This window comes from Cervus elaphus, chromosome 15, assembly GCF_910594005.1.
Source record: "Cervus elaphus chromosome 15, mCerEla1.1, whole genome shotgun sequence".
Classification (NCBI taxonomy): Eukaryota; Metazoa; Chordata; class Mammalia; order Artiodactyla; family Cervidae; genus Cervus; species Cervus elaphus.
In genome coordinates, this window is record NC_057829.1 from 77,573,711 (window position 1) to 77,599,547 (window position 25,837).

At 41.9% G+C, this 25,837-nt stretch overlaps 1 protein-coding gene across 1 annotated transcript in view; it reads right to left on the reverse strand.

Annotated features, from left to right (window-relative positions):
• ABLIM1 (actin binding LIM protein 1) overlaps positions 1 to 24,772 on the reverse strand; it is a 322,565-nt gene extending 297,793 nt beyond the window's left edge. The window contains exon 1 of the mRNA XM_043927043.1: positions 24,608 to 24,772. Coding sequence (XP_043782978.1) covers positions 24,608 to 24,620 — 13 coding nt within the window. The 5' untranslated portion in view covers positions 24,621 to 24,772. The remainder of the gene's footprint in view (positions 1 to 24,607) is intronic.
• Between the last annotated feature and the right edge of the window lie 1,065 nt (positions 24,773 to 25,837).

The following is a 25,837-nucleotide window of genomic DNA, read 5'->3' on the forward strand; positions in this document are numbered from 1 at the left end:
TTCAGCTTCAGCATCAGTCTTTCCAATGAACACCCAGGACTGATCTCCTTTAGGATGGACTGGTTGGATCTCCTTGCAGTCCAAGGGACTCTCAAGAGTCTTCTCCAACACCATAGTCCAAAAGCATCAATTTTTCGGCGCTCAGCTTTCTTCACAGTCCAACTCTCACATCCATACATGACCACTAGAAAAACCATAGCCTTGACCAGATGGACCTTTGTTGGCAAAGTAATGTCTCCTTTTCAATATGCTATCTAGGTTGGTCATAACTTTCCTTCCAAGGAGTAAGCGTCTTTTAATTTCATGGCTGCAGTCACCATCTGCAGTGATTTTGGAGCCCCAAAAAATAAAGTCTGACACTGTTTCCACTGTCTCCCCATCTATTTCCCATGAGGTGATGGGACCAGATGCCATGATCTTAGTTTTCTGAATGTTGAGCTTTAAGCCAACTTTTTCACTCTCCTCTTTCACTTTCATCAAGAGGCTTTTTAGTTCCTCTTCACTTTCTGCCATAAGGGGGGTGTCATCTGCATATCTGAGGTTATTGATATTTCTCCCGGCAATCTTAATTCCAGCTTGTGCTTCCTCCAGCCCAGCGTTTCTCATGATGTACTCCACATATAAGTTAAATAAGCAGGGTGACAATATACAGCCTTGACGTACTCCGTTTCCTATTTGGAACCAGTCTGTTGTTCCATGTCCAGTTCTAACAGTTGCTTCCTGACCTGCATACAGTCTCTCAGTCATGTCCAACTCTTTGTGACCCCATGGACTGTAGCCCACCAAGCTCGTCTGTGCATGGAATTCTCCAGAGAATACTGGAATGGGTTGCCATTCCCTTCTCCAGGGAATCTTCCTGACCCAGGCCTAAACCCAGGTCTCCTGCATTGCAGGCAGATTCTTTACCATCTGAGCCACCAGTCAAGAAGACCAGGGTTCAAACCTCAGCTCTGCCATTATTAGTTGCACAGTCTTGGGCAAATTGCTTAATTTCCCTGAGTTTCACTCTCCTCATTTTTAAAAGAGGGAAATTAATAAATCTCAAAGAGTTTCTCTTAGTATGAAATACTATGTTGTTTGCAAATAGTCATTGCCACTATTGAGAGTTTGCTGTGTGCCAAGCTCTGTCCTAAATATTTTTTCTGTATGAACACAGGAAATTCTCTTAACAACCTTATAAGAAACTTGCCACTGGTGAGGAAACACGTACAGACAGGTGAGGGCCCTTTTCCAGGGTTACATGACTGTAAGTGGCAGTGCTGGGCTTCGAACCCAGGCAATCTGCTTCTACGCTCGTCTCAATTACAATTCTGTATGCCTCTCACTGCCTGGCACAAAGAAAGGATTCAATAAATAGCAGCTTTAAAAATGTTTCTTTTCTAAGTACAAGAAATGCAATTAAAACAAGCACTTCAATCTCCATAATGCAGAGACCGTTACACAAGATGAGAGACTCCAAAAGAGCAGAACTCTCTCTCACACACACACAAGAAAAATCTTCATAGCATATCAGATGGGGCTTATAAAGTAGACACAATTTTATCAGAAATTGCTGAAGAAAAGGGTATTCCAGGTGGAAATAGAGTCAAAAGTATAGTGGTATTTGGAAAAGATGAATAGTCTAGCTTGATCTAAGGAAAGGTTTCAAAGACTAGAAAAGTGAAGTGGGCCATCCAGTTCATGAAAGTGAAAGGTTAATTGCTCAGCCACGTCAGACTCTTTGGGACCCCATGGACTGCAGCCCGCCAGGCTCCTCTGTCCATGGAAATCTCCAGGCAAGAATATTGGAGTTGGTTGCCATTCCCTTCTTCAGGGGATCTTCCTGAACTTGGATCTCCTGCATTCCAGGGAGATTCTTTACCCTCTGAGCCATCTGAGGGTAACCAGTTCATGAGGAGCCTTGAATACCAAATTAAAGTAATCTGAAGGCAATTCAAGAGTCAACAGTAGCAGGTGGGGTGGGAGGCAGGGAAATTATGAAAGCTTTTGCAATCATGCAATCAAGCTGTAGAAAATTAATTAATTTGGAAGTCATTTCTGCTTTGTGTGCCTGTCTCTTCAGTCCACTCAATGTGTGTGCATGTCCAATGAATTCATCTCTTCTCTCCAAAAAAATTAAAACATCCTGGTACTTGTCACAAAGGAGCCTTGAATGAAGTGCCAGAAGAATATGAAGGTAATTCAAGAGACAATGGGGGGTCATGGAAGCTTTTTGAGAAGGGAGCCAGGCAATCAAGACCAAGCCATAGAAAATTAATTTAGCAGTGATACATAGAAAAAGTAGAAAGGGGATGTGAGTGGGCTTGATAACAGCTGTCCATAAGTACAAATGACCTAGTTCACAATTTTAATTGCTTTCTTTTTTAGAAACTTGTATTGAAGTATAATTGATTTACAATGCTATGTTTAATTTCTGCTATACAGCAAAGTAATTTAGTTATACATATATTCTTTTCCATTATGGTTTATGACAGGATGTTGAATATAGTTCTTGTGCTGTACCATAGGACCTTATTGTTTATCTACCCTATATATAATAGTTTGCATCTGCTAATCCCAAACTCCCAATCCTTCCCCCCACCCCCATTGCTTTAATATATTCTTGAAATTTAAGAAGAGCATTACCCGCAATTGCTTAAAAGGTTTTAACCAGGACATGATCTGACTTGAGTGGCTGAATTGCCAAAATGATGGGAAAAAATTACAAACCGTGTGAAGTCCCGTGCTTAAGAAATTCTCATTTTAATGGAAATCATGAACAAAGTTTGGAAAATCGGGCTGACCCTATTTTTAGCTATCATTAATCTTTACTAGTTTTCAGTTCTTAAGAAGCATAGTAGTAAACAAACATGACATTCGATACTGTCTCTGGTTGCCCAGCTTACAAAAATGCAATCTACACAAAACATACCCAGAAGGAAAAGTGAAGTTCAATTCTGTATATTTCTACTGTCAGATATGCATAGACAGACACAAAACAACAATGAAAACGTTATCTGTGTGTGTTTTAATACAGCTCCGGGCCTTCAGAAATTGTATCTGCTGTGCGTACCTGTCTCTTATTCTGTTCAGGGTGTGTGTCCAATAAATTTATCTCTTCCCTCCATTTTGTCTGCTTTCCAAAAAATAAAATAAAATATCCTGGTGAATATCATAAAAGATCAGGCAAGGATGGCAGCTGAGATTTTTGACAGCAGTCACTTCTGCACATAATCTCTGTCCCAGGGGGACCTGCTTCTAGCTCGAATTGCATGCTGTTCTTATGACTGCCTAATGACTTAATAGATGTACCATCCCAAAATTCATGGGTATACTTGAGAATATAATGATTTATCATCAGACATCTTGATTTCTAAGCTTGGTCACACCCTTTATGAGGTGGTTATCTGGCTTTACAGCTTTTCCTTTCTGAAACCACAGAAGGAAGGGTTTGCCTTCCTCCCCTGGCTATTCTTCTGGACTGTATGAAGTGCTCTAAGCCAAATGCAAGGCAATGACCATTACGCATTGGCTCCATTTGCTTCTTTCTTGTTCCAACAATGTCAGTGATCTGTGGTACAGGATATATGCTTTGTTTGCTCGCTACAAAGGTAACAGTAGCCAGAGGTAAGTTTTATTCATATAGTTATTAACAAATGAAAACAATAAACACACACAGGGCAGGACTAAGGTGAGGGGAGTGAGGTGATTAGGGTGCAAAAATTAGGAGGCATCATGCTAAGGGTCAAGTCTTACTCCCTTCACCCTAGTCCTGGCCCTACACACACACACACACACACACACACACACACACACACCCCACAAAGCCCAGAGATGACCAAATACTGCACAAATAAGCAAGCCAAAGCCACTGGTCAGGGTTTTATGTTTTCTTTAAAGGTATGTTTGGTTCAGATCAACATTTAACTGAGTGTGTTTGTCTGCTCAAAAAACTCAATGATGCCCATCTCACTCAAAGTCCTTCTGTTGGTTCACAAGACAGCACATGACTGGTCCCCCAAACTGCTCTCTGACCTCTCTCTTCTACTAACCTCACTGTGTCCGAAAAACTCCAAGCATGTTCCTGACTCAGGGTTCCGGTCACTGGTCCTTCCACCTAGAATTCTCTTACTCTAGGTATTATCTTCTCCTCCTTCTGTTTAAATGTCATCTCAAAGAAGCCTTCCTTGATCAAGCTCAACCTGCACTCTCCATTTTCTGCCCCTTCGTCATTTTCTCTAGAGCATTCATCACCACCTGATATGCTAAATGTTGTACTTATATTTCACAAATATAATTTTTACATAAATAAAATAACAAAGTGTATGCTCTCTAGAAAGCACCTACTAGGAAGGAATTTCTTTATATCTTTTTATATACTGCTGCATCTACTGCTCCTAAGACAGCAGGTGCTTAATAAATATTTCCAGAATGAAAGTACTAGATGACAGACAGAGTGTTAACTAAAATGTTGCTCCTGCTATTCAGATGGTAACAGTATCCATGAATTTTGTTTCTCAAGTAAAGTCAAGCCTATCAAATTATCTACATTAGGGTCCTCATCAGTGTGGTGATGTACCCAACATTTTTAAATCATTTCCAAAACTTTTTTTTAAAGAAGACATACAGATGGCTAACAAACACATGAAAAGATGCTCAACATCACTCATCATCAGAGAAATGCAAATCAAAACCACAATGAGGTACCATTACACACCAGTCAGGATGGCTGCTATCCAAAAGTCTATAAGCAATAAATGCTGGAGAGGGTGTGGAGAAAAGGGAACCCTCTTACACTGTTGGTGGGAATGCAAACTAGTACAGCCACTATGGAGAACAGTGTGGAGATTTCTTAAAAAACTGGAAATAGAACTGCCATATGACCCAGCAATCCCACTCCTGGGCATACACACCAAGGAAACCAGATCTGAAAGAGACACGTGCACCCCAATGTTCATCACAGCACTGTTTATAATAGCCAGGACATGGAAGCAACCTAGATGCCCATCAGCAGACGAATGGATAAGGAAGCTGTGGTACCTATACACCATGGAATATTACTCAGCCATTAAAAAGAATTCATTTGAATCAGTTCTAATGAGATGGATGAAACTGGAGCCCATTATACAGAGTGAAGTAAGCCAGAAAGATAAAGAACATTACAGCATACTAACACATATATATGGAATTTAGAAAGATGGTAATGATAACCCTATATGCAAAACAGAATAAGAGACACAGATGTACAGAACAGACTTTTGGACTCTGTGGGAGAAGGCGAGGGTGGGATGTTTCAAGAGAACAGCATCGAAACATGTATATTATCTATAGTGAAACAGATCACCAGCCCAGGTTGGATGCATGAGACAAGTGCTCGGGCCTGGTGCACTGGGAAGACCCAGACGGATTGGGTAGAGAGGGAGGTGGGAGGGGGAATTGGGATGGGGAATACATGTAAATCCATGGCTGATTCATGTCAATGTATGACAAGACCCACTGCGGTATTGTAAGGTGATTAGCCTCCAACTAATGGAAATAAATGAAAATAAAATAAAATAAAAGTCTGAATAATTTAAAAAAAAACTTCTTTTTTTTAATTGAAGTATAGTTGATTTAGAACATGATATTAGATATTAGATAGTGATTCACTATCTATTCACTATAGACTATAATCTATAATCGCTATAGATTATACCCCATTAAATCTTATTACAAGATAGTGACTATAATTCCCTGTGCTATACAACATATACTTGTTGCTTATCTATTTGATACATGAAAATGAAAGTGTCAATTGCTCAGTTGGTTCCAACTCTTTGCAATCCCATGCACTGCAGCCCACCAAGCTCCTCTGTCCATGGAATTCTCCAAGCAAGAATGCTGAAGTGTGTAGCCATTCCCTTCTCTAGGGGATCTTCTCAACCCAGGGATTGAACCCAGGCCTTCTGCATTGTGGGCAAGTTCTTTACCATCTGAGCCACCAGGGAAGCCCATGTGATACATAGCTATTTGTATTTCTTAAACCCATGCCCCTATTATGCCCTTTCTCCCTTCCCTTGCCCTTCTGGTAACCATTGGTTTGCTTTCTATATCTGTGAGTCTGTTTCTGCTTTGCTTTATACATTCATTTGTATTATTTTTTAGATCCTACATATAAGTGTTATCATAAAGCTTTTGTCCTTCTCTATCTGGCTTATTTCCATATCATAATATTTTCTAGCTCCATTCATGCTGTTGTAAATGACAGAATCTCATGCTTTTTATGGCTGAGTAATATTCCAGTGTACATTTTATATATGTATACATATATATATATATATATATATAAAACACATCTACTTTATCCATTCATCTGTTGATGAACACTCGAGTTGCTCCATATCTTGGCTACTGTAAATAATGCTGCTATGAACACTGGGATGCGTGTATTTTTTCAAATTAGTGTTTTCATTTTTTGTATATATTAGAAATGGATATAGTGGAATTGCTGGATCATATGGTACTTCTATTTTTAGTTTTCTCTCTGTACTGTTTCCCATAATGACTGAACCAATTTACATTCCCACCAACAGTATGCCAGGGTTCCCTTTTCTCCACATCCTCTCCAACATTAGACCAAAACTCCTTTAGAGAAGCAAATTTAAACACTCTACTTAGGAAGTGCATTTACATCTATAGTCTAATTTAGGCAGAATAAAAAACTCAAATGATGACTAGGAAATAAATCTGAAAAAAAAGGTTAAGAAAGTAAAAAATGTTGTTGATATTATTCTCAACAAAGTCGAAGCCAGATAGAACACATCCCTTCTGCCAAAGCTTTATAGCATCAATATTCATAACATCCAAAAGCATTCTACTATATTTTAAACACATATTACATACAACAACAATTTCCTAGAAAACATTTTTCCTCTAGCATTCTATTAATGAAATATATTTCCACTGAATGTCATTCCTGTTTTATGACCTAGACAATAACACAGTCAAAATTTTTTTTCAAAATAAAACTTGTCCTGACATTAAAGTCATATGTTATTAATTACATTTAGCATCCCAACTTCAGTTTTCTGTGGAATATTTTCTTCTGTAATGAATAATACCAAAGTAGAAATCACTGTGTATTCTAAAAACAGCCAATTAGTGTGTAAGAGTCTTTCCCCCTGACTTCCTTTTCTTAATCGAGAAAGATGTTGCATAATTTGATCATCATGCGTCTAAAGACAGAAGTGGTTGATGGAGAAGCTACCTTAACGACCAAACTCATTCAAAAAAAGAAAATTGAAATAGCCCCTGATGTGTCACTGTACAGTCAAAGAGCCACGTCGGGGAAGCAGGAGCTGCTCTGAACACATACTCTAGTAGGAAACCCCCGCTTCTCAAACTTGCATTTCTGCTTTTGTTGATTTGTTGCTGTTGTGCAGCCGCTAAGGTGTGTCTGACTCTTTGTGACCCCAGCCAGGGACTGTAGCATGCCAGGCTCCCCTGTCCTCCACTCACTTCCAGAGTTTGCTCAAAGTTCACATCCACTGAGTCAGTGATGCTATCTAACCATCTCATCCTCTGCCATCCCCTTCTCCTTTTGCCTTTAATCTTTTCCAGCATCAGGGTCTTTTCCAATGAGTCAGCTGCATTTCCTCTTTACCAATAAATATTTGGTAATTTTTGTTTGATTGATTGGTACCAGAAATAAGAAAAAGAGGCAAGGAAAAAAAGAAGATACTGATATTTTTCTAGTTCTTTCTACTCCATACAAAAGTTGGTATTTAAATTCCCTTGTAAGTTAGATATGATATTCTCATATTAAGCCTTATCAGTCAATGTTCCCAAATAAATTCATCCAACCAACCTAATGAATCACATATCACCATTTCAAAGAGTAAAGAAAGCCTTCTGTTAGTTTTAGACTTCGGCTCCTTGATCAGAATATGCTATCAGCATCATTAAAAACATTTTACAGCAACCAAACTTTAAAAAAACAATGCTCTCCTTTCACTAGCAAAGTTTTCTCTCTTTTTTTTGTTGGCTTCAGAACACCAAACCCACCACAGGCTTCCTGGAAATTCTATCAGCTCTCCTAGGAAATCAGCAGTCACAGCTTGCAATGGCAAGAGCCGCCTAAAATTTTAATGCCATGACTTGAGATGGCAGCCAGCCCCTTCCCAACCCGTTTGCCCAAGTAGCCTTACATAAGACGCTGCTAATCTCTGCTCCTGCCTGCTGAAACTCCAGCCAAGAGTGAAGCCTCACAGGAATTTAATCAAAGCAAAACTGAATCATCTGATCTGGAAATTCATTTCTGATTTCAAGACTTGGTAGCAGAAGAGTCTTCTGAGGTCATATAGGGAATAGGCGGGAACAGGAAACAGGGGCTTCGAGGTGAGGGTCTGTTGTATGGTGTGCCCATGACCAGACAGCTGGAGACGCAGAGCTGCAATACAACGCCAATCTCTCAGCTCCTCATCCAACTCTTCCCACCAGAATATACTGTCTCCTGTGGACAGCCTGCCAATTTGATTATCTGTAAGTGGGGCGATTTGGACTCGGTCTTAAAGAGAATTAATTTTCAGGTTTAATTTTTTAACCGAGGGTAACGAGTGATCATGAATAAGGATAAATGATCCAGCCTCTGTGAAATGTATCAGCACCGGACTGTTTTGTGAATCTGTTATCCTAAAATCCATGGATCATTCAGGAGAAAACGAATCCTGCAACAGGCAACAAGGTTGGCTTTAGATGAAGTAAGGAAAAAATATATATTCTTTTTTTTTCCTCTAGGCTAGAAGTGGTCTGTCCCTTTATATAAATAAAGGAGATGTCTGTAACATTTTCTAGTGCTGGAGAAACAGGCTGTTCCTACTGGGTGGAGACTGAACCAGCACAAGGCAAGAGATACACATAGGAGAGAGCCCAGAGGAAGTCAACCACACAGGGGACCACGCTCCCTCGCCACTTTCTCTGAACCATCAGTAAAGCCTCGTTAAAAGTTATAGCCAGCACCTGTGGCTATCTCTAAAAGAATCCCCCTGCGGTGCAGAAGACCCAAGTTCGATCCCTGGGTCAGGAAGATCTCCCGGAGAAGGAAGTGGCAACCCACTCCAGTATGCTTGCCTGGAAAAATCCCACGGATAGAGGAGACTGGCAGGCTACAGTCCACAGGGTTGCAAGAATCAGACACAACTTAGCAACTAAACCATAACATGCTCTAAAAATCTCAGTAAGATATATGCACAAAGATGCTCAATGCAGCAGCATGTATAAAAGCCAACAAGCAAAATACCTATCAAAAAGGACTATCAAATCAGGTGTGGTACAACCATCTGCATGAACACTGTGCAGTCACTAAAAAAAAAATGAGCTGTATCAGTAGATACCAAGGTAGAGCAACTTCAATAAATTATGTGAAAAAAGGCAAACTGGGTTTTTGTTTTTAAGTAAATAGGCAAGCAGATCATTGTTTTATAGGTAATAGGTTGATTTTAATATCCTAGTACACACAAAACTTTTCTTAAGAAGAAAATCTCAAGAAACTGGTAATGATGGTTACTTCAGAGGATGAGGACCTTTCCATTCTCATTTATGCTATTTAGATTGTTATTTTAAATCTACACATATGCGTGTGTTGTTGATGCAGTTCAGCCACTAAGTTGTGTCCAAGTCTTTGCAACCCCATGGACTGCAGCATGCCAGGCTTCCCCGTCTGTCCTTCACTGTCTTCCAGAGTTTGCTCAAATTCATGTCCATGGAGTTAGTGATACTATTTAACCATCTCCTCCTCTGCTGCCCTCTTCTATTGTTGCCTTCAGTCTTTCCCAACATCAGAGTCTTCTCCAGCGAGTTTACTCTTCCCATCAGGTGGCCAAAGTATTAGAGCTTCAGCTTCAGCATCAATCCTTGCAAGGAATGTTCATGGTTGATTTCCTTTAGGATTGACTGGTTTGATCTCTTTTCAGTCAAAAGAGTTTCCCTGGACAGTGATGCTATAGCTCTTAGGATTATGAAAGAAGCTTTTACCTTTTTAGTTTTCAGTTAGTTTTCTAAATTACACCTCGATCTCAGTTACACTCTGGCAAAGCATCTCTGGCCATGCTTAGCTCAAACCAGTTCAAGGAGATTATGGCCAGACTGGATGGGGGAGGAAGAGGTGACCAGAAGCCCCAGCAAAACAGCAGTGCTCAAGGCCGTTGTCTACACTGTTGTCTACACCAAGGTAGCAGGGTTGCAGCCAAGCTTGCTGTCCAAACATAAGACACGTGAGACAATACCTTAGGAAACTCTTGGAAATAGCTGAAGGACACTTTGAAGGGGACTAATCTGTAGTGAAAGGTACAGTGGGCAACACAATAACACACCCAATCTATACCCCAGCATCTTTGCACATCCCAGAGCATCATGACAGGTGGGAATGAGGAGTGTAGGTATAAGAGAGTAAAGCGGGGAGAGGGTCAGGGTCCCTGGGGTACACATTACCTTGCAGGAATATGAAACGCAGGGGCAAGAGGGGTGAAGCTGCCCATCAGAGCAACCACATCAGAGTCTAGCTTCGCTGCTCCCAGAACTCAGCCCACTGAAGAACACAAAGGATGGAGTTAGAATGTGCACGTCAAACACTCCTTTTCAAGTAGGAAAAACTATGTCCTTGATCAGGTTTAAGAGCAGAGGCATAAGAGGAAATGAACTTTCAAGTCATGTCCAACTTAAGGGTTCAACCAAAAGGACTGAGAAATTCCTCTATCCCCCTTCATATCTCACCAGATCTCACCAGACTGTGGATCTCATGGACGGCAACCCTTCTTCTCCCAACCTCTCAGTAACTCTTCACTAAATATCTACTCAGCTTACAGCTCTGGGGTGGAGCTAGGATCTGGGAATGCACTTACAACACTCAATCTCTGGCTTCCTAGAATTCAAAGCCTAGGAGAGGATGCTGGGACCCTGAAGCTGGGAAAGACAGAGGGCAAAAGGAGAAGGGGGTTAACAGAGGATGAGGTGGTTAGATGGCATCACTGATTCAATGGACATGAACTTGGGCAAACTCGAGGAGATAGTGAAGGACAGGGATGCTTGGTGTGCTGCAGTCCATGGGGTCGCAAAGAGTCGAGTGAACAACTTGGCGAGTGAACAACAACAAGAGAGGATAGAGCCATTCAGACAACTCTGCACAGGTTAGTATCACTGGATTAGACACTAAAATGAAACAGTCTGGGGCAAGGAAGTGTAACTGTTAGAGGAAGAGTAGGGTGTACCACCAAGTTCAAAATGTGCTTATTAGCAGAGAAACCAGGGCAAAAGGATGCCTCCCGAGCAAGCGCTGATTTAATCAAAGGGATTCAGAGAAACAGGCCGGCTAATCTCCAAGAACCACTAACAGGAGGCTCACTTAAGTCAGATGTTCAGAACACCCGCAAGGTAAATATTCTTTATCACGTTAGGCAGCTTGGCTCTGGGAGGAGAAAAGGCCGAGATAAATGAGTTCATTAGACGGCCGGTTCTAGCCTGGCTCTGAACGCTCCCCTGCCCCCTTTTCAGGAGGAGCACAGCCGTCCCACCGTGTCCCCTCTTCTCCGTGGTAAGGGTGAGCCAGTGTCCTGGGTAGCCTAGGATTAACCTTAAAGTAGACGACCACTTAGTGTCCTTCCTACAACTGTCACTCGCCTAAGGAATGTCAATGCTCTGAAAAGCAGGAAGAGTGGGAGCAGCCATGGCCTTCCGATTCTGGTTACCAAACCGATGTCCAACATGGCCTCTGCGAGGCAGGGGCTCTGCCGTCCGCGTCGCTGCACCCCTACACTTGGTATTGAAAACCCTCTCTCTGTGTTTGGGGAGCGAGGGGTGACGACCATTCTCAGAATCTGTCTAGCCTGCTTTGTGCCGAAAGTAAAACTTCAGAGAGGTCCTCAGGTGAACCCCAACACTGACACTGTCCAAGCGCTTGCCACGCTCTCTAAAAGGCCCCAGGACTACCCCCCACCCCCACCTTGCCGGCCTCAGCCTCTTCTCCGGCCACTTCTGCAGTCTGGACTTCCTCAGTGTAGATGGCCAGGTCAATTCAGCCCTGCAGGGGCCATGTGATACAAGGCAGAGGCAGGGTGAGGTATTTTTAACCACACAGAACTCTTTCATATTTTTATGTAGTTAAATGTATCTACCTTTTCTTTAAGGATGTTTAAGCCTTGTATCCTGTAGAAAAGATCAAGAATCTTCTAACATCCTCCAGCTATAAATTCACCTGTGTTTTCTTCTAGGACCACCTATTGTTTCATTTATTTTACACTTAATGATTTAATACAATAAGAATTGTGTGTGCCTGTATGTAAGAATTAAGGGGCCCAGATTTCTTTTTTCTAAATAGCCAGTTGTACCCATATCATTTATTGAATCTTTCTTCTCACAATGATCTTAAAATGCCACTTTACTCTAACTAAATTGCATATATACATTCACTGTACTCTATAATCTTTTTCCACTATTCTAATTTCTCTCCAGTACTTAACTGTTTTAATTATTGTAGTTTCATATTACATCTTAATAGCTGGTAGGGTAGATTCCCTTAATTACACCTCTTTTTCAGAATTTCCTAAGTGGTACAGTGCTAAAGAACCCACCTGCCAATGTAGGAGACATGGGTTCGATCCCTGGGTCCGGCAGATCCCCTGGAGGAGGAAGTGGCAACACACTCCAGAATTCTTGTTGGGAAAATCTCACAGACAGAGGAGTCTGGCGAGCTACAGTCCATGGGGTCACAAAGAGTCAGACACGACTGAGCACACACAGGCATCTTGTAAATGAATAATAGTATCACTTTGCCAGGTCTCTAAAAAAAGATTCTGTAGGCATTTTAATCAGGATTTCATTTCTTTTACAGAGAGATTTAGGGAAAATGAACATGCTTACAATATGGTATCTTGTTATCCAAGAGCACAGTAGGTCTCTTCAGTGACTTAAATCTTTACATCTCTTCTCAGGGTAGTCTTTCAGTTTCCTGATGTTGCTCCTTTATGTTACATTTCATTTCAAATGTCTTAATGTTTCATATGCTTAACTACTATTTTTAAAATTCTAAAAGCATGCTGTTTCCTATGTTTGAAATGCTTTTCCAGCACCTCTCCCATTTGGCACTCATTGGTTAAGGCCCCATTTCAGCATCACTTGGCTTGTCAAGTCTACTTTGGCCCCACCTCCAGTCAGGATGGAGCCAGCTCCCTCCTCTGTGTTCCTGCGGCACCTTACACGTCCCACCATCACCACTGGTCACACTGTGTTGAACGTTCTGTTCAGTTCAGTTCAGTTCAGTCGCTGAGTCATGTCCAACTCTTTGCGACCCCATGGACTGCAGCATGCCAGGCTTCCCTGTCCATCACCAACTCCCGGAACTTGCACAAACTCATGCCCATTGAGTCAGTGAAGCCATCCAACCATCTCATCCTCTGTCGCCCCCTTCTCCTGCCTTCAATATCTCCCAGCAACAGGGTCTTTTCTAATGAGTTGGTGACACATGCCTTTAACCTCATTGGGAGCTCTGTTGGTGGAGGAGCCAATTATTACCCCCAAGTCTGGCTTATCACAAGCACTCAATGATCAGATCAAATGAATGAATGAATGAATGCCATAATATGCTTCTTCATATTTCAGTAGCATTTTTGCAATGCTAACAGTGATAACACTAATAAATAGTAGAATTTGGGATAATGTGACTGATGGTTTTTTCCCCCCTTAAACATAAGCCATGTTTTAAAATGCAGAAAATTATATAATGAGAAATCATAATTAGGAGGTAAAAACTAGATACATTATTTTTCTGGCATGTATTTCAGCCTAATGTAAAGAGGCAGCATTGTGGTGGATAATACACACTCTGGCATGAACAAGACCTGAATTTAAATCCTGGATCAACCACTTATCAGCTAGATGGTATCAGGCAAGTTCTTTGCTTCTCTAGGCCTCATTTTCTGTCTCTATAAAATGGACATAATAAATATCCTCAGAATCCTAACAGACATCTCAAATTTAAATGTCCAAAATGCTTGGTTCCCCCATCCCACAAATCTGCTTGTTCAACACTCTTCCCCATTCTATCCTTCCAGGGGCTGAGAAAAGAGAGGTACCCACAATTCTCCCCCTTCTTTTACTCCCATCCACAAGTCCAAAAAGCACTTTCTTAGAAAGATTTACAGAATCCACTGACTTCTCACCAGCTGCTTTCCTACCACCTGGTCTGAGTCATTATCTTCTCCTGTTCTGACCATTACAATAAGCTCCTAACTGGTCTTCCTGCATCTATCTTTATTCACTGTAATCTATTCTCTATATTGTTGACCAAGTGATCTGTTTAAACTATATCAAATCATGTCACAACTTTGCTCAGAACTATCCAAAGACCTCCTACCTCACTCAGTCTCACTCAGAGGAACTCTAGCCTTCACATGGCCTGCAAAGACCAATCTGACATACCACCCCCTCCCTAACTCTCTGACTTCATCTCTCCCCTTCAGACCCTGATCCAGCTACACTGGCCTCCCTTGGTCCAAGGACACACACACAACATAGACCTCAACACCTTTGCACTGCTCATCTCACTGCCTAGAAAACCCTTTCACCAGAATTTGCATGACCTCTCACTTCCTTCAGGTCTGCTCACCCACCACTTTATCAAAGATGCCTTCCATTGTCATCCCAAGTAAAATAGCACCTGCCTTGTCTTTCATCTCCCCAACTTCTTCTCTCCTCCTTACTCTTCTTTTTATTTCTTCATGGCACTTTATTACCACTTGTCCCATTACAGGTTTATTTGGTAAGGGACTATCCCACTCCAACACCTGGAATAACTTGGGCACTTAGTAGGTGTTCAGCTAATACTTACAGAAAGATCAGAAAAATGAATACATTATTTACAACTCCACTTCTCCAGTTTATGTAAAGTGTCTAACCACCAAACAGATTCTCCTAAAATAAACAGCAGTTAAGGAACTGATGAAAAAACTAAACCATTACTGGTGTTCATGCTCATTTCTCACCTGAATGCTTAAATGAATCAAAATAAAGATTCCCTTGTTCTACACGGAACAAGAACAACAACAACAACAAAACCTCTCCCTAGAAGCCATTAGAGACTGCCAACCTAAACTTCTTTTCTCCATTTTTTAAACTTTTTAAAATGATGGCTTTCCTCCCCACCCTCCTCTCCCCAGACTCTGGGACTCCGCTCCTTCTGTTCATTCCTATTTGGAGCTAAAAGCCAGAAATAGCTGTTTACTTCATTGTCCTCATTTCCCTTCATTGTTACCAGTCAGTTCTCTGACGGCTACCCTGTTGTGGATGTGTTTTTTTAAATGAATTCTCAATAAGTTGAGAAAGAAAAGCATGGGTAAAGACCTTAGACATGGTTTAAGCAAAATGTATTAGAGGGTATTTTCTTTAGGAAAAACTATCTATAAATTCACTCCAATGTGATTACATATATACCATCAAATATTATTCTCATATGCAATAAAGTTAAAGAGCTGGCAAAAAGAATACACGGCACAGAATAAATCACTTTGATTTATTAAGATGTGATGACAATAATTATGCATGTAGAGCTCTTCCTCATGCAGGCCTAAAGAAGAAATTTTCTAACAAAGAACCAAAATCATATGACCTCTAATCAATCAGCAAGTAATTTGGAGGTGCTTGACCCACAATTTTCTGCTTCCATTTTTATCCTAATGTAGAACTGAATAATACAAAAGATTTCATGGGTACATCTACTAAATAAGAACTTGCCCACCCAGTAATTATAAAACAAAATACAGATAATTTCTTTATACTGGAAAATACATATTAGATAAATTTTCCAATAAAATAATAGAATGTACTGGGGAAACAGACCTTAAATACATTGACTGAGAGCCATCAAATAGGTAGTGAGTCCAAGAACAACCACAGGTAGACTTGACTACAGATTTTAAAGATGCTTTGAGATTGCACTAACTAAAGAAACAGAGCCACTAATGTTACTATTTTTTAAAGATTATTTTTTAAGTGAACCATTTTTAAAGTTTTTAATTGAAATTGTTACAATATTTCTTTCATTTTATGCTTTGGTTTTTGGCCATGAGGCATGTGGGATCTTAGCTTCCCAATCAGGGATCGAACCTACACCCCCTGCATTGGAAGGTGAAGGCTCAACCACTGAACCAACCAGGGAAGTCCCCAGAGCCACTCAATTTTAAATGACTATAGAGGACGAAAGGCACTAAACATTTCCTTCTCTAGATAATTTATCTCAGTAGAAGAAAACTATCGTGTGAATTACTCCAAAAATTTCTAAAAATTCATTTGGGTTTAACTTCATATCAAATGTTATTGTTAGTCTATAATGGTAATTACGGACTTCCCTGGTAGCTCAGCTGGTAAACAATCCACCTGCAATGCAAGAGACCCTGGTTTGATTCCTGGGTCAGGAAGTTCCACTGGAGAAGGGACAGGCTACACACTCCAGTATTCTTGGGCTTCCCTGGTGGCTCAGATGGTAAAGAATCCACCTGCAATGCAGGAGACCTGGGTTGGGAAGATCCCCTGGAGAAGGGCATGGCAACCCACTCCAGTATTCTTGTCTGAAGAACCCCCATGGACAGAGGAGTCTGGTGGGCTACAGTCCATGGGGTCACAGAGAGTCGGACACCACTGAGTGACTAGAACAATGGTAATTATACCTGAGCATACCAACTTCCCATGAGAGAAAACTGCTCAGAAATGTGCTGGAATGATGGGGAGGAAATGACCAGTCTAGGACTTAAGTTAAATTTTCATGTAGCTAATATACAACATAGCTAACACTATATACAGATAATCAGATACTGACAAAAATTCTATCCTTTGAGACTGAGGAATATGCTGACACCAAAACGCATACTGGCTGGAAACTTTACTAGTTAGGAAGGGCACAGTCCCAATTTGCAGGAGATAGCCCCACTCTATACCTGTTGTCCCAGTATTCCATCAGGTTTAGAATTTCTCTTAGACAGGAGTATCCCATTTGGATGATAACTTATGTGATACACATACATTAGACCAACCGTTAGCAACAAATATCGATCAGCCTTATTTGTTCCAACCTCATTCAATCACAAATTCTAACACCTTGTAATATTTCTCTCCCTCAAAATCATGACAGTCCTCACTCCAGAGTGCTCAATAAATATTTGTTAAATGAATTCATTAATTTATTAGCATCATCAGTTCAGGAATAGATTTAGAATAAATCTGGCTGCTCTAGAAAAGAGGTTCAATAAACATTAACTGATTAAATATCAGTGGAGAAGGTTGAATGAGCATGAGTTAACCCATCACACTGCCTCTTGCTTGCTGCCAAGAAATTTTCAGATAAATAGCTGGCATTTCTGTTCTTGGGGGAAGGGAGAGGAAAAAAGGTATGTATTTTCTTAATTGTGGAATCCTGTGTATATCTAACACAAATTTCAACTCCACTAGTTTCTACTTCATTTTCAATAAAGAAAAATGTGATAATTCAACTGACACTAGCAAATCTGTTATACTCAAATCTGCTATCTCTATTTTCAGTTTTTAATAGTCTTGTTTAATCTATATCCATCCCCTATTGCTCTCATGTTCTCTCTCCCTTTATCTCCTTCCCTCCTTCTCCATCTCCCCCTCCCACTCCCCCACTCTTTACTCCACAGCCATTTCCTCTCCAGTTTGTAAGCAAATTGGTTTTCTCCTCCGGCTGCTGTCTGTGACAGAATGATGATGTTTGTGCTCTAAATCATGAGGTATTTACTAAGGCAGCAAAGAGCATTCCCTAACTTGTAGGGGAGGAAACATGAGCTAAAATTGGAAGGGCCCCAGGAGAAGCTAAGGGAAACAAAGGGGTTGCTCTATCCACGGGGTAGAGTCATAGGGACATTCTCAACCCTGCCACACTTTCACCAAGATGGGCTGCAGGTGGGGACCACAAAGCTTCAAAACACATCGAGAAATCTGCAGGGAAAATGAAGAAAATAGCTGCTTTTTGGCATGAGCTGTTATAGGTGATTAGTGCTACACATTTAGAGAGAGAACGACCCCACCAACAACCCCACCACACTAGGACAATGTAGGCAACATGTCAACTCCTAGTGACATCATAAAATTTGATAAATATAGACATACAGCTGTTCATTTGATGATGTTTATTATCAACTCTAAGGAGGCTCAATAAATGTCTATGGGATGGATGGATGGATGGATGGATGGATGGGTGGATGGATGGATGGGTGGATGGATGGATATTCCTAGAGACTGCTGCTTTACCAGGGTGAAATACTGATCACTCACATTCTTTTTCATTTGGCTACTGAACAATCAGAAACCAGGGATTAAGCAGATAATGGCACCACACAATTCAGGATTTAAAAAGTAGTCCCTTGTGAATGGAGCAACAAAATGCCTAGTTGTATCGAATGATCAGTACTACCTATGCTAATAGACACTAACGGTGGATTAAGTTAGAGAAGAACGTGAATCCACAGGCTCATAAAAAAAGAAATATTTCTCCCATAAAAGATGATGAAGACTAATTTACCATCTCAAAGAGATTATTTCATAAATTTTACAAAATTTCATCTTCCATTTTAAAGGGCACTCAGAATTAGTGCTGTTTTGTTCCTCTCTAGAACTGAGGGAACTAGTAATGTGCATGTAAAAATAGGATCACTTAATAATATACACTTCCTGGTCCTGGAAGATGCCACATGCTGTGGAGCAACTAAGCCCGCCCATGTGCCACAACTACTGAACCTGTGCTCGAGAGCCCTTGAGCTGCAACTACTGAGCCCACAGCCACAGCTGAACCCCATGCATCCTAGAACCCATGCTCCAACAACAAAGAGAAGCCACCGCAATGAGAGGCCCACACACGGCAACTAGAGAGTAGTCCCTGCTCACTGCAACTAGAGAAAGCCCATGTGCAGCAATGAAGACCCAGTGCAGCCAAAAAAATAATTTTAAAAAACAAAGCTAATCTTCTCATGTAAAAAAAAAAATCTATTTATTTAATTGGAACTCATTTATTTTAAGTGCAGAAAATAGTGTATTGTTTTTTTTAATATCAAAATTTATAATGGCTAACCGTGAATTTCAAATATATTTTCCTTTTATTTCAGTCTGATAAATTGCTTGAGAGTTCTGGAACGCAAAGAAAGGAAAAGCTCTAGCTAATTCAGGCCAGAAAAACAGCTCCCCTGTAACACCAAACAAGCCCTCTTAGTGCATTAATCATTGCAACATCACCATGGAAGAAATAAAGGTAGAGTGATGCAACTAGAGGTATAACAGAGAGAGACTTAGAGGAAGAAGTAAGAGAAAGAAGAAATGCAATGGAAGTCTCCACTTTATGGATTAGCAGATTCATGTTTGTTGAGCCTACTGTAGCCTGGAAGCTGAAGAAGACATCAGCAAAGACGAGCACAGCTCTGATTCCTGGAGTCCCACCGTGCCCCAGGCCTATGGAAAAGCCACTGTCCAGCAGAGGGCTTGGCTAGCATGCATACTCAGTCATGCCCGACTCTTTGCGACCCCATGGACTGTAGCCCACCAGGTTCCTCTGTCCGTGGGATTTCCCAGGCAAGAATACTGGAGTGGGCAGGCCTGACCTCCTCTCTGCCTTTCAGCCGGGGCTGCCTGGGTCTCAGCTTACTCTGCAGCCAGAGCTGTTCATGCCCAAATTAAGACATTTGAGGCCAACCATGCCCAACCATCTCTCTCATTCCTGCAGTCACAGTCGTGGACAGGACAGAGGACTCAGCCTCCCTTATTTCCTCTTCCCCTCACTCCCCCTGCCCCGTGCTTCTTCCCTCCTCCTGCACACCCTTCATCCACTACTGACTTCCTTCCACTGTGCTCCCTGGAACCACACTTGTGTAAACGAAAACGTCTACCTCCTCAACCTTTCCACAAAGTGTGCCGCACCTCCTCACTCAACTGAGACCTGGCTCCCCTCTCCCTAGCAAGCATGCCATCCTGCACCTATGTGCTTTCCAGGTTGATACACATAGAACTGTTTCCTTCATGCTTGAGTCTCTCTGGAAAGACCTTCCCTCCACCCCATCCTTTTTCATCTGGTTATAGCCATTCTCCAAGAAAGATCCCTGCTTTCTTCAGGAAGCCTCACCTGATCTCATGGTCCTCACTCTCCATGGCTGCGTTTGATGTCACTCCTTTGTTATCATCAGAACTCTCTCTCCAGCCCACTTTCTCTCTTTCTCTCTCACACTCAGCACATCCTTTTATAAATAGTGTGTATGTATTTGTCTCCCCCACAGAACTGTGAGCTCCTTGAGGGAACATGCTGTGTCCTAGTCACTGACTGCTGGCACATAACATCTGTTTGTTGAATAAATGAAAGCAGATCTACATCCTTGACTTGAATAAATGAATGAATAAATGAAATGAACATTTTTTATTTATTTGACTTTCCTCTCAATGCTGGGAAAGATTGAGGGCAAGAGGAGAAGGGGGTGACAGAGGATGAGATGATTAGATAGCATCACTGACTCAATAAACATGAGTTTGAGCACTCTGGGAGCTGGTGATGGACAAGGAAGCCTGGCATGCTGAGGTCCATGGGGTTGCAAAGAGTAGGCCATGACTTGGCAACTGAACAACAACTCAATCTTTTAAAGTTATATCTACTTGTTCTCAAACAACACAAAGATGTGTTCAAAGGAAAGCCAACTATCTCCCCTCCTTATCCTTGACTTTTTTTAACCACTGTTAAATGCTTGGTGTATACTGCTCTATGATTTTCTCTATGCTCCTGGCACACACTCATATGCATAGTTAGAGATTTTTCACAAAATATAGAACTGAGATCATACATTATATAGTTATATATATATATAAAATCATAAAACTGCTCTTTTCACTTATAATGTATTATAAGCATCACTTCAGACCAACACAAATGGATCTAACTCACTCTTTCTAACAGTTGCATAACAGTCTACAGTATGGATGAACCATGGTTTAGTCATTCATTCTCCAATGAGTGAGCATCCAGGTTGCTCCTGGTTTTATTTAAGTTCTGAAAACAGAGATAGCAAGACTGATCTAACATTGCTAGAGCATACATACTGTGAGTTACTTCTCTGGCAGTGCTACGGACTCTTCCTCACACACTTGGATCTATTTTCTCAAGACTAAAGCTTCTGCAAAACTAATAGGCTCATGAGCAATCTCTTCTGTGTATAGTGCCTGTTGTCTGCCATGTGTCTTATACTGAATAAGTATTTCATATTTATTGAACTAAACCAAAATCTAATCAGATAGAAAATGCCAGAAAGGATACCCAAGAGGCAATGATAGCCATGCATAAGTCTGAGGATTTTATAGGGAGTAAAAATAGTGAATTTTCATTATTAACATAGTTCTGCTTGAAAATTTTACTAAAATACTTTATAATTTAAATATTTAATATATCCATTCATACATTGATATATCTTGATTATACTAATATATTGATAATTTTATATTACTTTTATAACTCAAAAACAGTTTTTTTTCAAAACTTACTGGATGATACAAAACCCGGAGTTAAAAGGAACAAGCTTCAATTCAATAGCCCCCAAGTTGGCTGGTACACAAGAATCAACTGAAGTTTGTTAAAAAATTCAGATTTCCAGGCCTGTCTCTGAATATTCCAATTCAGTGGATCTGAAGCAGAACCCTGGTAAGAGCATGTTTAACAATACTCCAGATGATTCTTTGATCCTGTTCTAATCTAATGATTTTAAGAATTACCTGGAGAGCTTTTCACATAGTTTATGGATGTTTGGGCTCTACCTCTAGACTTTACAAGCCATTAGACCTGGAATGAGGCCCGAGAATCCACACTTTTAAAAAGGTTACCTGGATAATTCTACCCAAGTTCAGAAACACTATTCTAAGTGCTACAATTTTCTCCAGTTTGTCAATTCAAAAATGAAGATATGATAGCTCCATTTTTGGTCTCTAGTAGCAAAAATATGACACCAAGTTAAAACTTTTTGATGATAATATTCTAAAAGACCACATGATGGGGAATGTCTTAGCTGGCCTCCCATGGAATTTAAGACTATCTTTCGCTAGTTTAAATTAATGAATCAAATTTTAGTACTCACCTTATATCTTAAAGAGAAAATGAATTTAAAATATTTTCACTCTAAAATATTTTAATAAAATTACTTATTTTTAGGTTCAATCAGTTTCAGTGTTTTCAATTAAAAAAAAACTTCTACCCTTACCATAACCTATAAGTCTAGATATTAGAAATAAGCTAATATATTTTTTAAATTAATAAGATTTATCTTTCCCACTATCTAAAGACCTTCCTAATGATAAGTTAGATATTTAAGTGGACATAACAAAACCATAAAAGTTTATCTCTACTTTCAGGATTAGAAATGAGAGTAGATACTGAATTACAAAAGCATAGTGAAGTTCAGTTCTGAAAATATCTTTCATAAAAAATAAATGGTAAACAGACATTTTTCCACATGAGCTTAATTCAGTAGCTACTATGCTAGACCTTCTACTAATCAGAAGTCAGACAGATCTGGCTAGAAAACAGGATCCTCCATCAACCAACCGTTTGAGCTCAGGCAAATTACACAATCTCTCAAAACCTCAGTTCATTTCACCTTGAAACGGAGAGGTAATAACAGTATCTCTTGATTCACTGTTTGTGAGGATTAACTGATAAAATACTTGTGAAGCACCTGACACATACTAAGGATGCAGTTACTAGTACTTATCATGTTTTTTCCTCCCCCTGCAATATGAGTCAGACTTCAAACTGTTAAGTACAAGATAATCAACATGGAGTTTGAAGCAGAAACAAGACTATTGAGTGAAAGATTTGTGTCCAACTCCAGATCATCATGTTTGAAACCAGGTTCAAAAACAAAATCATGAACCAGGACTCAAGCCAGAGCTCTAGCCTCTGAAATCACTGAGGCCATCTTCATTGTATATTTTCGGATAAACCACAGAGAGCTTGTAACAGATGGGACCAGAGACAAGGTGAAACTGCGGGGTGGGGGGGGGGGGGGGCGGGGGTGGTTACCTAATGAACTTGATGCTCTTTCTAGGACATACCAAGGTTTGCGGTAGTGACTTGGCTCTTACGGTGTGCGATGTTTTGTGTACTAAGGGCTCTGAGTGGTGCAAACTGCATCAGAGATGGGCTCTGATCACAGAGAGTTTTACAACCTATGAGAACTAATCACATCTTCCTTGTACTTAGGACAGAACTCAGGACCAAAAGCTTCTGTCTTAGAACACAATTCAGTGATCATACAGCTGGAATCACTTTGAAGATCCCGCATACACCCAGTCCCCAATAATCATATTTGCTCCACCCTCTTTTTTCTTTCTCTAACACACACAAATTTTTCGACATCACTAGGCAGGTAATTTCTCAGGGTCCCATATCACCTCTGTGGCCTGAAATCTACAAATTTAAATTCTATCACTCCACCCAGCTGGTACCGCCACATTTCCAGGTAAGGAACCAACCAACCAGATTGCCAGACCAGCAAAGACCAGTGTGTTCAAAAAGGAGTTTAAATATCCTGGATAGAATTTATTTTATACATTATATGCCCCAGAATGAACCTTGAAAAGCAGCACTGAATTAAGCAACACATGTTATTAAACACCTAAACTCCCCTCAAAAAGCAGGGTTAACCCTTCAGTGTCAAAAAAAAAAAATTACTCTGCAACTCCTCTTAAAGCTTCAGGGTATCAAAAGGGGTGATAATTCTTGCTTTGCAAATATACTTTCTAAACATAATCAATATTTTCCTTAAAGGCTTATGGCAAAGCGACCGAGTCACTTCGTTTTCATTGCTGGCAAGCTGCACAATGACTTGATCTCTTTAATATTTCACTCATAGTAGCAGCCACTGAACTATGACTAACCCACTCTCTCAGCATCACCACTGGCTCCAGATGGTAAGGAAGGAATACATTCCCTTCACTCTCGCCTGAAAAGCAATTCTGATTTTTTTTTTTCTTCTTTCGCCCAGTTTCACCTGCCGTAATCGTTTCACTCCAGGAAGAAACTCCCTGGGGGTGAGGGGAGATGCATGCACAGAGGAGCACAGGTAGGGAATTTACTTTTTTTAAAATAGGGTGTAAGCACTGCAGCTTTAAATCTTACTGCATTAAGCCCTGGATTCCTTCCATAATCAAGCTGCAAAATGGTAACAAGAAAGGAGGGGAAAAAAAAAAAAAAGCCTCTTCCTCCCTCCGGGCCAGCCCTCCAGGCCGCTGCGGACAGCGGCGAGCCCATCCCCCAAGCCCTCCCAGCCCAGACGTGCAGCTGGTACAGGTGAGCCGGACACCGACCTTGGCCCTCAGGCTTCGCCCACATCCGCGGATCAAGGTCAAGGGCGAGGGCTTCCTTCCACCCCCGCTTCACTCTCCCCCTCCCCAAAATCCGCCCCCCTCCCCAGTCGCCCGCAGCCCAGAGCCCAGGGATCCGAAGCCAAAGTTTCAGGCCGGGTTGGGGCCAGCGCGGCTCTCGCAGCCCGCAGCCCTCCTGCACCTGCCGGGCCCGGTTGCAGGGAAGGCGGGGGGTCCGTGGACGGCGCCCACCTGGTCCCCCACTCACCCCTGGCGGACATGGTTCAAGCAGCAGGAGCCGGAGCCGGGAGGGCGGCGGACACAGCCGGCAGGGCGTGGGGAGGAAAATTTCTCCGAGACGCACGAGGCGCACCCGCGGCCGCTCGCGAGGGGAGGCGGCTGGCCGCGCGGGGACGCCTCCCGCAGGACACCTGGGCGCCGCGCGGCCGGCGGGCGGGGACGCGGCGGCCGCGGGGACCCGCGGGGCGCGGCAGCGCTGACAGCCCGCGGCCGAGCTGGGCGGGGCCCGCCTCCCCGCCTCCCCGGCCGGCCCGGCCCGCCCGGTCCAGCGGCCGCGGGGACGCGCCGCCCGCCCCGCTGCGCCGCCAGCCCGAGCTTTTGTCCCCGAGCGAGCGAGGTGCGGCGGCGTGCGGAGGGGGCTGCGGCTCCCCTCCCCGCCCCGAGCCCTTAGGAAAATAATAGTGGTAATAATAGCAGTGTTGCTCTTCCAGTGCCCTTCCAGCCTCCCGCTTCGGTCTTTGAGAAAGCAATCAGCAAAGAGCTGCTCTGTTCCCTCCGCTAAGTGATGCCCCGGACCGGAGGGGAAGACCACGGTAGCCCGAGGGGCTTGGCCCTCGGTAGGAGTAAGGCCTTGGGCGGTCGCCCGCTAGTCAAAGCAAAATTAGCCATCAGTGAGCCCCTTAGAAGTCCGCGTGGGATGGGCGGACTTTTTCTTCCTGGGACCCTTGAGAGACGGGCTGACCTAGCGCAGGGGCTTGAGTCAACTGACACTCAAGGAAGATCTGTACTAAACATCTGCTTGACTAAACACATCTAAACACATCTGCTTTGTTGTGTCAACTCTGAAGTGTCAGGGCTGGCCTGGGCTGGGCTGTTTTAGTCGCTAAGGGCTGAAGAGTAGGGTGAAACAAATGCACTTTTTCTATTTATCAGAGTAAAACTGAAAAAATAAATAATAAAAGAACAATATCCTACTACCTGGAGGTTTATCGACTAGAGAGCTTGATATTGGTAAGCAGCCTTACAACAGCCACCAGATCCAGAAGTTCTGAACTGAAGAAGTGGCTTTCTAAGCCTTGAGGAGAATGGGCCCAGCAGCTTATTAATTAGACCTCTAAGACTGATGGAAGAATTCCAAGTTTCAGGAATTCACACTCACTCCCTTATCTCTCTCTTCCTGGGTAAGCTCTCACAAAAGATATTCTAGGTATTTTCTATGGAGACACTTCCCAAACCTATCCCATAATGGGAATTGTGT